This window comes from Saccostrea cucullata, unplaced genomic scaffold (genome assembly GCF_032062105.1).
Source record: "Saccostrea cucullata isolate Sc308-1 unplaced genomic scaffold, CSIRO_AGI_Scuc_v1 ctg13445, whole genome shotgun sequence".
Lineage (NCBI taxonomy): Eukaryota > Metazoa > Mollusca > Bivalvia > Ostreida > Ostreidae > Saccostrea > Saccostrea cuccullata.
In genome coordinates this window covers 984-15,895 of record NW_026928665.1, presented here as the reverse complement: position 1 = coordinate 15,895, position 14,912 = coordinate 984, and the positions used below count along the sequence as shown (strand labels likewise).

The 14,912-nt window shown below is 32.7% G+C and overlaps 1 protein-coding gene and 1 long non-coding RNA gene across 2 annotated transcripts; both read right to left on the bottom strand.

The window, feature by feature from the left end:
* Positions 1-5,274: 5,274 nt before the first annotated feature.
* On the bottom strand, positions 5,275-6,410 carry LOC134278316 (uncharacterized). The gene is made up of 2 exons (XR_009994414.1): positions 5,928-6,410; positions 5,275-5,699 (listed from the first exon to the last, which is right to left on the bottom strand). It is a non-coding gene; the product is annotated as an uncharacterized LOC134278316 (long non-coding RNA).
* Positions 6,411-7,561: 1,151 nt separating this feature from the next.
* On the bottom strand, positions 7,562-13,552 carry LOC134278317 (uncharacterized). The gene is made up of 4 exons (XM_062760628.1): positions 13,349-13,552; positions 11,785-11,882; positions 10,113-11,336; positions 7,562-8,870 (listed from the first exon to the last, which is right to left on the bottom strand). Exons 1-4 carry the CDS (start codon positions 13,515-13,517, stop codon positions 8,190-8,192), a joined length of 2,172 nt encoding a protein of 723 aa, XP_062616612.1. The 5' UTR covers positions 13,518-13,552; the 3' UTR covers positions 7,562-8,189.
* Positions 13,553-14,912: the final 1,360 nt, after the last annotated feature.

Here is a 14,912-nt window from a genome sequence, read left to right as displayed (position 1 = left end):
AAAAAAGCGATTTTAACCTCACTCCAGCAAATCGGGAAAAACTGTTTTGTTTATAAATAGAAATTCGTAGTTAAATATTAATCCACTAAGCACATGGTTGGCATGTGCATATATCTGCTGTGGATAAATCCGTTTATTACCATGATTATATTTAATTTTTATGGAACAAGTCTTGTTAATTGGTTGGTATCTTTAAAACTCAAGAAAAAAGATTAAAAAAATGTCCTAAACATATGTGTTTACGGTGGGTCTCTTCTCTGTGGCAATCAAACTTATTTTCGAATGGGACACTGCAAGGAGGATGCTTGGCATTTGATTTGAAAATGTTTTACAATATGTGGTGCATGAAAAACAATTTGTAATTACATTTCTTGCATTCAAAAAATTGGTACATATGTCTTTTTTGTTTAGCAGTTAGATAGAAAAAATAGGCAGTTATAGGATATCCTTTAGGCACCTCACACAAATAGCTCGAATGTTTGCAATGACCCACACATTGTATGGAGTAATATTTGGACACAAAACGCATCATTTCTCATTATGTTGACAACGTTGTAAGCTCTCGCTCATTTAACATGCGAATCTTGATAAAATATAATGAGTTGTTTCTATGAAATATAGAAGCGAGCACAATGTTTGCAAAGAAAGGTCCATTGCATATATGCTATGTCTATCATCGCAAAAAAAGTGGGTCCTTCCCCCCCCCCCCCCCCCCCCCCCCCCCCTCCCCCGAAAATCCTGTTTTTTTTTCAAAAAAGTGTCTAAGATTTTTTAAAATTGCATTACTAAGTATGTGATGGAACATGTACTAGCCTTTTAATACCATTTGTTATAAAAATTTTTGGTTGCCCTCTCCCCCGATCTACTGCCTAGAAATGACCCGACTCATTTTTTTAACATTCCATTACACGATATTAAAAACACATCCCTTTTCAAACTTGCTTTCACCGGACATAAAAAGTATCATGTTTAACCATCCGCCTTCCTTCACTAAAACGATATCCAATCATTGATTGAAATTATAGGAAACCATTTAATAAACTTCTTCACATGAACAAATTCTTATACGCTACTTCAAAGGCATTTCTAAGATATACATGTGCCACGAGTTCCATTGAGACAACCATTTTTCGTCAAAAGTACCTGAATAATGACGTCATTTTCAGATTGACATCACAAACAAGGATCAAAACTTCAGCATAAGATATTTATAGAACTTGTGTTTGGCTATCTAATCTGAACTGTGGTTTTGTAGATATAGAGATATTTCGCAAAAATTTTTGATAACGCTTCTTACTAGTAGGTACTAAAACAAGGTCATTCGTATCAATTTTATGTGTCTAATTTCTTTGTGTTTTATTGTAGATAATTAAATTTTAATAGATAATATAATTTATCTGTGGCAAACTTACAAACTCTTAATTTTTAACTTTGATGGTGCTCATTTTTCCTTACCTGGAATAAAAGAGTTTAATTTTTTTTTTTATATCAATACGTAAACTATATAACAATTGTTCGATAATAATACTAAAGCCACACTTTCCTGTTATAAAAGTGTTCCTATATTATTTGGAATATTTTTCAACTGTAATTCTCTTCTACATTTAAAGATTGTTATGCCGCTCCATATTAAGAAGAGGTCTGGAAAACAAGATTCTGTGCTAAAAATAGACCACGTGCTGCTATCCATGAATTACTTTCATGGTTCTTTACACTCTCTTTGAAGACAATGGTACCTTGTTTTGAACTTAAAATTATCATTTAAAAGTGCAAAAATTAGACACTTTCTCAACAAATGGTTGTAGAGAGAACATTAATGCACAGTTTGCATATCTTTTTGGATTTATTAAGGCTCTGCTGAATTTTGTAGCTGCGCATTTCTAAGGAGCATATCAAAAGCATTTTTCTGCAAAAGTATAGATTATATATGCACAACATGCATTCAGTAATGCATATTTATTGTATCTTTATCAAAAAGACGTAAAATTTGATCAAAATATAATGTATTTTAGCCATTTGAAGAAATGTTTACATTTTGATCTCACTGCACTAAAAGTGGCCATACATCCCCCTTAAGTCCCTAAAATTTGTCTAAAACAAGTAAGAAAATATTCAGTATTGATTTGACTATCCTGCACCTCAGATCTCAAGATTTCCGCATTTTTCCTCATTTTTTCTCATTTTAAATATGGAAAAAATGTGGAAAAAATTACGATAGAATTAACAATATGGAGAAGCAGAAAATTTACGGAAATAATACGGAAAATATGTGGATACAATTCGGAGAATTGGACTTAGTTTATTTTTCATCTGGAAATATATTGAGCTCTTAACTTAGAATATTTTTCATCTGGAAAAAAATAACGAGCTCTGGACTTAAAATTTTTTTACCAAGTAAAATGAATACACTTAGCACTCTGAACTTTAAACAATTTGTCAAAATTAAGCATTTATTTAAAAAAAAACAATACAAATTTTTTTTAACATTTATAATATTATAACTTTTCTTTTAGCCCGTTTTAGCCCCTGGAGTTGAAGAGTTCCTCTAAATGAAGGATCTGTGAGCAGTTTTTTTAATGTCTAAAAATGGATTTGTACACCTCCTCTAAAAAAAAATTTTGAACAAAACAAATCTGAAATTTATGCTTTATAATTTTTGCACATTTTCATTTGAATAATGCAAAAATTTTCAAAATTCGATATCTTCAAAACCTCTGGTAAGGCATGTTGATTTTTTGACAATGAACATGTAATTATATTATAAGTTTAAATTTGGAATATCTTGGAAATCTTTCAAGAGGTAAGGTACGTTGCGTATGTCCTTAAGCAGTTCTTAAGCTGTTTATCTCATTTACATTTTAAACAAGATGTGTTTGTAAAAAAACTATGCGTCCGGCGGCAACAAAGTTCAAAAAAGAAATTTTTAGCACATAGATCACAGACAAGGTCACACGATCATTTTCCTTGTTGTCATTTGAAAACATTTAATTAGTGGAGTATGCATATCAAACATAAAGTCTCTATCTCCTATGGTTCTAAAGTTACAATTAAAATTCGAATAAAGAGCTATTTTTATCATTTGTTTAATTAAAAAGAGTCAACTATGATTGTCTTTATTTCAAATATTTATATTATTTTAAACAAATTGATATAAAATTGAATAACCCAAACTTGTGTTTATATAAAGATTATTAAAGGAATGAAAGCAATTACTAAGTAATTTAAATTTTATTAATAATAATGCACCATTATTTAAGTATTTTCTTTAATTGATAGGATTTGCCAATTCAACTGCAAGTGCTGCTGCAAGAATTGAAACATGCAGTGACCTTACAAATTACAAAGAAGTTTGAAGAAAATTTTTATAGGACAGATGGGTGTAAAGCACATACCCGAGATTTAACTGAACTGTTAGAAATATGAATCAGGGATGCAGGTAGAAAATGGAAAATGTGATCCAGATTGATAAAAAAAATGTCCATAAAATTGCTTTTTTGGTAAATTTTCAATGCTATGTCAATTGTTTTTTTTTTCCCCAATAAAATGTTGAAAATGAATATATTGCTCATGAACATGTGTAAATTTTTCATTCATTTATATGTTTTTCTCATAATGATATAATTGTATCATAATTGTATATAATTTTGCATATTGTTCATAGTTTTATAAATATTTATGTATGTATGCATCATGTAGCAGTTTTAAGCCATTTTATAACCATGTGATGAACTCCTTATTTTCTCCAGATTTTTGTATTTCCGCATTTTATCAACCAAGTAAATACCTCTATATTTTGTATATATTGAAATGCGGTAATCTGGAGAAAATACGGAAAAAGAGTCCAAATACTCCCATCCACATTTTCTCCATATTTTGAATACGGAAAAAATCCGGAAATTTGAATCTAAGGAATGAATGCGGAAAATTAGTCCAAATACTCCCGTTTGCATTTTCTCCTTAATTTGAATATGGAAAATATATGGAGATCTGAGGTGCGGGATTGATTCACATACAGATACATCAACAGACATTGTCCATCATACATCATCGTTTTCAAAAAATACAAGTTTACAGCATTTAAACCCTAAACTGATCACTAGATGTGTATACTATTATACAGCGTGTCCCATAACATATGATACATTTTCATGATTATGTAAAACATAATGTAATGAATATTGAAAAAAAAAGAAATGTACTATATGCATCGTTTATACTAGGCCTTTCCAATTTTATTCACACAACTTGACTAGCATTGAAAGGAACATAACAAACAAGAGGCCACTAGGCCACATCGCTCACCTGAGAATCTTTTGTCATATTGTTCTTTACCAGATTTTCCCCTTGTAATACATATTGTGGCCCTGCCCTACCCCCTGGGATCATGATTTGAACAATTTAGAATCTACACTACCCCACAATGCTTCCACATGAGTTTCAGCTTTTTTGACCCAGTGGTTCTTGAAAAGAAGATTTTCAAAGATTTTTCCTATATATTTCTATGTAAAAATTTATTCCCCATTATGGCCCCGCCCCACCCCCGGGGGTCATGATTTGATCAATATAGAATCTACACTATCTCAGGGTGCCTCCATATAGGTTTCAGCCTTACTGGCCCTGTGGTTCTTGAGAAGATTTTTTAATGACCCACCCTATTTTTATCTTTTCTTGATTATCTCCCCTTATGAGGGGACTTGGCCCTTCATTTTCACAATTTAAATTTCCTTTTACCCAAGGATGCTTTGTATCAAGTTTGGTAAAAATTGGCCCAGTGGTTCTTGAAAAGAAGTCGAAAATGAGAAAAGTTTACAGACGGACAACAGACAGACGGACAGACAGCTAGACAGACGGACGGACGAAGGACAAAATGTGATAAGAAAAGTTCACTTTCTACGGCTCAGGTGAGCTAAAAAGTTCATTTTAAAATGCTATCATTTTGAAACGATGTCATCATGTCTGGACATTACAAACATTCCATAACTTGAGACAACAATGCAATATCTCTTTAGTTATACTCAGGATTTTCATCGGATACATATCCTTTTCGATTAAAATTCAGATAAAGGTTTAGTAACAACGTCGTTAGGCTGGATTTGATAATTACAGATTTGAAATGAGGTACCTAGCATGTTTTATAAATCCATTTTGCTTGAATTGCATTTTTTAGCATTTTTTTGGCATAATTTTGTGAATAGTTTATTCAAACTTTTTTACTGAAATAATTTGTCTGTAAAAACTGTATTAATCCAAATAGTAAATGAGACAAATATCAACGAAATTGGTCAAGACGTTCATTTCTGTCAATAATGTCAAATGATGTATTATTTCATAGGACGACATGAAAACACTCTGTAAATTCACTGAAACATATTGATATTAAGTACACAATACATAAGTAAAATAAAATAAACATATTGTCTCAAGCAACGACTTTAGGATCGCAAATCTGTGTACTAATAAGAATATAAAATACATGTATATTCAAACAAACATGTAACATTTTGTAATACTTTGAACCCACTTGATATTAAGTTTACAATACACAAGCAAAATAAAAAAAAACGTATCAATACAAGCAACAAACTTAGATCGCAAATCTGTGTTTTTAAAAATTTGCAATCGTGAATGAAAATATTCCCTTCTCGTCCAACACTTCCATACAAATTTGAACTATGTAGCTTCTCTAAAATAATTACAAGCTGTATAGGATACACATTCACTCTAAAATAGATACAAGCAGTATAGAATACACATTCACTCTAAAATAAGTACAAGTAGTATAGGATTCACATTCACTCTAAAATAGGTACAAGCAGTATAGGATATACATTTACTCTAAAATAGGTACAACCAGTATAGGATACACATTCACTCTTAAATAGATACAAGCAGTATAGGATACACATTCACTCTAAAATAGTTACAACCAGTATAGGATTCACATCCACTTAAAATGAACTCCCCAGCACTCTCCATTCTTATAAAATTAAGTAAAACGCCCAATTCTTTAATATTCTACACAATATTCAACGAGCTCCTAATCTGTAGCTCCTTCATTACTTCTTGGACATTTGATTTAATTGTCTCTGAACCTTCTTGAATTTTAACAATTCTATAATATTATTCTTTCATCTCCAACGTAGCAACGGTAACATTGCTTGACTACGGATGATATTCCATAAAAATAGCAACTGAATAGAATTCATATGTAAAAGGCCCACTGTCATCGAATTTTGTCTGACAGTTGGATGTCGAACTCATGTTTCGTTAAAAATGTTAGATTTGTTCTTTATTTGTTTAAGTCATATACGCTATATGAACGGCGAATTTTGGTTGAAACAAAATGATCATAGGTTTTAAACACATGAAGTATAATAAAAAATAATACTTTTCACAAAATTGTACTATAGATGTCGTTGTAATAACAAAAGAATTAAACAATATCTAGGAATTAAGAATTCAGTCTTTTCATGAATACTGATAAAGGAAGTGCGTAAACAGTAGGCTTATATATAGAAACACATGTCCACGGGAAATCACAGACAACGAAGTATGTTGCATTTTGACAACAATTATTAATGTAAGGTTAATATGCATCATAACGGAGAAGATTGGTGATACTGAAATACATTAAAAGGTCAAGTACCATTAAGTACCCACGTCAAAAGTGAGTAGTATCTCAAACGGCCTACCTTGTTTTCTTTACGCCACGTGTGTTTATCAATCTAAAAGTAGCGACGGCGTCACGTGATAGATTTATTTAAAAATAGCTATTTTTCTTTCCTTGCAGGATAATAAATAATTATAATTTGATAACTTTGTAACGCGTTTAATTTTAATGGTGTAATTTACAGTATTTTCGTAACTTTTATTGATAAACAAATTGTATCAATTTCCAATCGTATTTTAACTAGAGCAAGTTATAGCGTGTATACTTTTAAGCCTTCTTTCCATATGTTGTAGGTATATTTGCAAAGCTTCCTTTCAATTTTTTTAATAACTAGTAATAGCTGGATATGAAGCACATACAAAAGGTCCAGTTTCTCACATTTTTTTTATTGTTCTTTGATTATTGCAATCCCATTGGATTGCTTTAGGTAGGTTAATCCTTGTCCATCATTACCTAACAGTTACACATCCAGAACAAATTTAGGCTAACCATCAATTTTAAAAATGGGAGCAATTCAACTGCGTCATTTAAATTCAGAGGGAAGTAAATCCTGTTTAATCCTTAAAAAAACCTTAGTGTGCGGTTTAAAGAATCTAAAGATGAGAAACTTTATAAACAGAAAAGTTATCGAAAAGGAATACAAAACATATTTTGATAATGATAGGAGGATTATGATTCAAATATCATTATATGGATGCATTTTTGAAAACAAACTGCACCTCCTGCTCGCTCAAAGACTTTGCTGATTCTTATTTTTTTCATAAAAGAAATGATGATATACATATTTCTTTACAACGGACAAACACTTGTTTTCAATTGTTTAAAGTTGAAGTCACTCTACATATGTTTGATGCATAAAAAGTTTAATTTGCACAGCAGCGTCTGTCAGCATCAATTTTGCTTTTTATTTTTCAAATTAAACTTAACTTCTTGCATATATGACATTAAGTTTTGCATATTTAACATGACTTTCTTCAACAATTCAGGTTTTTCCTAGTTAACTTTTTCTAAAATAGCTGAAATAGCATCATCATCTTTTAAGGTCAGTTTATATATGCTATTAAAGTTATCCAAGTATTTCTTCCCAGTGAAGGTTTCCAATCTTTGGCAGATATCTGACATTGTCGACCACTTTGTTATTGGGTTCTGTCTGAGAGGTGGAGGTTGAGCTCACGTGTACAGTCAATTTATTTCGTATTGACCTAATTCTCTCGATATCATCACCCACTGTCACCTCTCCTGCTGCAGGCTCTTCTCCCCACTTTCCTTTTGTTGGCTAAGGGATCTTTGAACAAATGTTTCTTTTCAACTTGTATCTAAATGAAATATCAAATTCCTCAAATCCAGTTTATGATTATAATTAAGCTTATCCAAACGCTTTTCACCAATGAAACTTTCGAGTGCATTGCAGATTTTCGAGTTCTTCAACAAAGTGTTACAGAATACATTATTTACTATACTAGTCCTGCAAACGTTATATGAGTAAAATTTATTATTTCTGAAAGGTTACTGCCAGTCTTCAATTTCGTTTTAACGTCATCATTTGAGACTTTAATTCTTGAACATCTGAGACGACTGTCTTCATTAGTTCATGTTGATCTTTGACAAACTTTTCTATGATAGCTTTTATAGCATCTTCCCCTTCCTCTTTTAGAGCAAGTTTCTGAATCCCTTTAAGACTATCCAAGTACTTCTTTCCAGTGAAGGTTTCTAGTCTTTGGCAGACATCTGACATCGTTGACCAGGTGTCATCAAATTCTGTCTGAGAGATGGAGGCTGAACTCACATGTGCAGTCAATCTATTTCGTATAAACCTTATTCTTTCGATATCGTCACCCACTGTCACCTCACCTGCTGTTGGCTCTTCCCCCCATTTTCCTTTTGTTGGTTTAGGAATCGTTGAACAAATGTTTCTTATCAACTTGTATGTTAATGAAATATCAAATTCCTCGTATCCAGAATTTTTTGCTTTAATCAAAAGATCTTCTTGATCTGAGTTCAGCTTCATATTCATCCTCTTTTTGTTTGATAATAAATTCACCTTGTTCTCAATATCAGATGCAGGAATTTCTGATTCTAGAATATCTCTGTATGCCTTATTTAACACATCATTTGTGGCCATGCCAAGTTTTGCAAATCTAGATCGGCCTTCTAGGTTTTGTCCAGAGGCCACAGGAGTACTTGAATCACTCGCCTCTCTCTAAAACAAAATAGGAAAAGTGAACCAAACTTAGCTAAAATACATACCACGGTAATAATAATTAATAAAGATCAAAATCTATAAATATTATTCCACATGTATTGAGCCAAGCTAAAACATACTGCAAGTACGGTTTGTCACTGTTTTTAAATTCCATGGTGACCATCACAAAGGGTCCACTTTGAGACCAAAGAAGGGAAATTATCGTGAAAAAGATTATAATCTACCAGTAAATTTCATCGAGTTGGTGACATCATATTAATTTGGAAAATTAGGACTAAGGTGAAATAAAAAGAATTATTTGAACAGAAACATATTTTACTCAGATTCTGTAAAACCTTGGTACCTAAACCATGAGACAATTTGCATTAAAAATTAACAAGGTCACTATTGTCCACGTTGTTTGTGATATGTTGATTTACCCGACATAGTAGACATACCCTTAATTCATCAACTTCTTTTGAAAAAGAATTGTTTTACGAAGAATATGCTCTTGCGTATTGAATCAACTATGAGATATTTAAATAAGGGACGTTGACGATGACTTAATCAGATTTATTGTAATTAATATTTAAAATGTTAATGCTGGCTTGACATTGATCTCCTTTCCAATATAAAATACACATGAATATCAATATAGAGTAGTTGTTATTCATATATTAGTATCATGCTTCACGTAACAATTAATTTCGGTATGAACAGAAAATCTCATTAAATTCCTGAAATGTAAGGGTACCATTGTTGTGACCTGAGTAAAATCAACAGTTTTCTTATGAAATTGAGGACAAATACGGCTGAAAATTAAGTGGAATCTCACTATAATTGCAAAATACCAATAATATAGCGAAACTTACGTTTCCCTCCAAACTGATGAATAATAATATTCCTACATTAAAAAATTATGGACATGAATGTATTTTCTATGTTAATGAGCAAATGACTTAAAATATCTCCAAATCATCACACACTCTCGGGTTATAAGCATTTTTCTGAAAGTGATTTTAAATTTGACAGATGATCTTGCTTTAAAATCTAGGCACACCTGTAATTAGTCTTATTGTAAAGTATTGACTTCTATTGTCATTTCATTTTTTTTGTAATTGGCACATTTTTTTTTACTTTTTTACATAATATGCTGAAGATAAATATTTAGATATACCAACAGACAGACAGACGGACATGATTCCTAAATACCCTTAAGTTTTTGTTTGCCGGGGGGGGGATAAAGATTAATATAGTTACCTTTTCCCAGAATCCTAGAGTGGTTTCTACATTTATCACATGTTTTTCTTGAAGTTGACACTTGCACTGAATTTCTTTAGCCTTGATTTTGGACAGTTCATTTGCAAGGGTGAAAGAAAGATCTTTCTCGTTACAAATAACGAATTGACATTTGTATCCTCTGTGGAATATTTTTGTGTCAATAAATGTTTCTGTCAATTTTTCTATGGCTTTTTCAATGGAGTCCCCAATTTCATTTGATACTCCTTTGTCTACTGTCAATGGTTTGATTCTGAACACTTGCAATTGAATATCGTCATTACATATGCCAACAACAACAGTGTGTGAATTGTGATCAAACACTGCTGCTGTTTGATAAAGACACAGGCTTCCTTCATTGTCTTCATCTTTAGCAACACTCCATCGAAGAGAACTTATGCAGTATGCTACCAGTCTGTAGAACACAAACATGGCAAAGGAAGTGAATCTGAAGCACAAAATGGATGAGCATTCCCATTTATCTTCACGGAAGTCAGCTTCAAACTGCTTTTTGTTCATACACGGGACATACCATGACATGCCACCTTCTGAAACAGCCCAAGAGGACTTTAAAGGTACCAGCATTTGAAGTTTCTCCATGTATGGCATAATTTCACTTTTATGTTTCACGTAAGAGGGTTCATCTTTCCAGAAAGCATCTATCACTTTATCTTTTAGTTCTCCTGTTTTGTTGAATGATTTCCATTCTTTGATTAATTTTCTTTTACAGTCTTTAGTGATGTGGTTTTCATCAGCAATCACCTTGCTGAAAGCATTAGCAAACCACTGAATGTCTAGTATAACATGTTCCCGCAATTCCACTTCTTCAAAGTTCAAAAGAAGGCCATTGTCATGGAAACATTTTAAAAAATCTGACATCTCCCCATCACCTTTGATTTGGTATTCATTAGGGAGAGATGAGTTTATCTTCCAGATTTCACTCAGGGACAAAACCTTCCAGCCTCCTTCATACAATAACTGCTCCATTAGAGCCCACGAAGAAGGCAATTCAACTTTTGTATTGTTCTTAATATCTGTAAATAATTCCACTATGGACTTTTTCATTGACTCCAGGTTTTTCTTGGTATTATCATTAAGTTTCTTTAAACCTACTGCATATTCTCGATCATTCAGAGACTCACTTAACCAATCTCTGTCCTCGTCTGGTACAACATTCCAAAACTCCCCAAAATACTTTTCTATTTCCTAAAGAAGTAAACAAAGCAAGCATTAAGATATTTAAACATATTATTGTGTGACACATTTTGTAGTAAAATAAATGTAAATTAAATGTTGTTTTTTTTTTTGTATTTTTGAAGTATACACTATTATTATTGAAAATTCTAAAGACAGGGTGGGATCAGATATTTTTTTTTGATATACTGGGATCAGATATTTTTTTTGATACACTGGGATCAGAATTTTTTTTTTGATAGGCTGGGATCAGATATTTTTTTTTTGATACACTGGGATCAGATATTTTTTTTGATACACTGGGATCAGATATTTTTTTTGATACACTGGGATCAGATTTTTTTTTTGATACACTGGGATCAGATATTTTTTTTTGATACACTGGGATCAGATATTTTTTTTGATACACTGGGATCAGATATTTTTTTTGATACACATTTTTATCAGCTTGAATACTAACATCCGAAGATTTTGATTCCGTGTGTGTGGCAACAAGAAACAGTGGTGCCTTTCTGCCTCCAAATGTCTTAATTGAGGTTATCCAAAACTTCAAGTAGTCTGAAAGAGAAAAAAATTTGTAATCTAAAACAATCGCTCACATGAACACTGTTGCTAGAATGAAAGCACAAATCAATTTATTATGGAAAAGCTTAAACCCATACGTAGTCCCAACCAATCCTTACACGGTACGATTTGAACAAAATTTAATCTACGCTAACTAAGGATGCTTGCATATACTTCTTCGACTACATGTGGATTTATTGCCTTTTACATTTGAACTAACTTTGTATCCGCCCCTCAGCCAAACTAAATATGACCAATCATGCTTTGCTGTCCTTGAAATATTTTCCCTATATATTCCTAAGTTATCATGGTTATACTTTGTTCGACCATTGTGGAACCATCCTATCCCTGGGGGTCATGATTTGAACAAACTTGATTCTACACTACCTGAGAATGCTTCCATATACATATGTAAGAATAATCAATTATAACTGTGCTATTCTTGAGAAGAAGATTTTAAAATTATTTTCCTATATATTTCTATGTAAAATTTTGATTGGCCATTTTGGCCCCACCCATCCCTGGGGGTCATGATTTGAACAAACTTGAATCTACACTACCTGAGAATGCTTCCATATAAGTATGATCAATCAATGGCTTTGCTATTCTTGAGAAGATTTTTAAAGAATTTTCCAAAATATTTCTTTATAATTTTTTTTATAAATTTGAAATCTCGCTCCCAACTCAAATTTGACACAGGAAAGAAAAGTTTTTAATTTTTTTCTGAAAATTCAAAACCTTGAGCGGAGGGTTTGTAAAACTGAAAATAGAATAAATCCTGGCCTTAAATATGTAATTAGATCATTAGTATATTAACCAGGAGCAAAGGATAAGAAGTTCAAAGAATTCATGCATTTCACTATATAATCATAAATAGAGCCCCACCCTAAAACAAGAATCCCTGACCCTGGGGCCATAAAATTTACAATTTTGGTAGAGGTCCTCAAAACCACCAAAATTAATTTTGGCCCTATCCCTCAGGCTCCAGGGGGGCAGGGATCATGAAATTCACAATTTTTGTTCCCCGTAACCCAAAAATACTTTGTGCCAAATTTGGTTGAAATTGGTTCAGAGGTTGCAGAGAAGAAGCTTAAAATGTTCAAATGTTAACTCACGACGACGGAAAAAAACAGATAGCAATATGTCACCTGAGTTTACTCAGGTGACTTAAAAAAATTCTCTAGTATAAATTTCTATGTAAAACTTGGAATGGTCATTATGGCCTTGTCCTACCACCGGGGGGTCATGGCTTGAACAAAGGAGAATCTACACTATCTACACGTAGCTATATCCCCTCCACAACTGTATGTAGCTGGGTGATGGGATAATAATGTTTCTTTGAATATTTCAATTAATTAAACAAAATGATAACTGAATATCTATTGTCAGTTAACAAATTTATAATTAGTTGCCTAGACTCTGACCCTACCTAAAAACTTGACATTTTACGAGTGTTTTACCTTTGTAAGTCCAAACGGAGAAGATTGATCCTTCTTGATTGTCTTTCTCTCTATCCACAACATCCTCAAATCTCTTAGTCATGTCCAACACAAGGATAAAGAAGGCCTTTGGTGTTACGTAAATTTGGTGGCAGGCATAATACGCTAACTGTCCAGCAAAATCCAGCATGCTGACAGTTGGTAATTTTTCTTTTTCAGACAAGATTTTTTCAAAATTTCATCCTTCAACATAGCTGTGGCTTCTGAGGAAAGAACACGGGCCATTGTCTCTACTGTATTCCGTTCTTCTTTGCCTTCAGTTGGAGAAATGGACGTCTCAACTTTCTCTTCTTCCTTTTCTTCTCTGCTATATAAAACTACTTCAGTGCTTTTATCAGTACTTTTTAGCTCCAAATTGTCTTCTTTTTTCATCTGTATCAGAGATGTCAACTGTACTGCTTGGGTCTGGTATCAAATCTGCAGTGTTTATCCTGATAAATGTCTTCAGTGGTGAGTCATCATCAGCAACCGTAAAAGAAGAAATTATCATTTAGTAAATAATCCTTGGAATAATAATTGGTTTTTTCCAAAGTCTTACAGGGATGAAAATGAATGAACAGTATACGATTACAATTGATACTTGTCTATAGTATGTAAGGTATTCAACTTTTACAAATATGTTTTGTCACTTGCCTGCGATTCAAAACACAGACTTTGGTATACAACGTGGCTATTGGCCACTTGTTACTTATGACAATAAGACACACTGGCTCTCTGTTCACTGTGATAAAGTATAAAACAAGTGTATCTATAGTCTTCCTCATTCATAAATATTTTATCAGCGACTCTAACTCTGATCACCACAAAACATGATAATTCATACATGTAAATTTTTTTCTAAATATAAAATAATCATTAGGTCAATATTTAAAATGCTTTCCAGGAAAGAACCTGACTTTGTGCATGTTTTGCCCATTTAGACCAAACACTCATTTTCATTTTGTTTCTTCCCGTGGGGATCCGGGTTAGAATACGTCCTCAGTACACCCTTGCTTGTTGTAAAAGGCAACTAAATGGGGTGGTCCTTAGGATAAGACCGTATAAACCGAAGATAGATAAAGATCCCTCCCACCATAGGCCATAAGTGCCGAACATAGGTCTAAATTTGCAGCCCTTCACCGGAATTCCATCTCAATGTGTGTAACCTCTGCAAAAAATGATCAGAAACTAATGGTGGACCCAAAGACAGACTAACCACCAGACAGCAGCAAAGCAATATACCCTCCTTTCTTCGAAGAGGGGCATAATAAGCTTCCCTCCATGGAACCCCTGACCCAGTGGCCATGAAATTTTGGAAAAAACACTATTCCTTCTTTTTACTATGTACTTAGTTCATCAGCATTATTCAACAACTTCCCAGTGATTGAATTTGATTCATGTTTTAAGCCAGATGCTATAGCATTTACAATTTGGTCATCATGACTCTACACCTAGCAGTTCCTTAGTTTGGTTACTTAATACCCATAGGCAGGGTAGGTGGAAAAAAAAATGCATTTCAACAAATCAGTAATATTCAGCAATAATG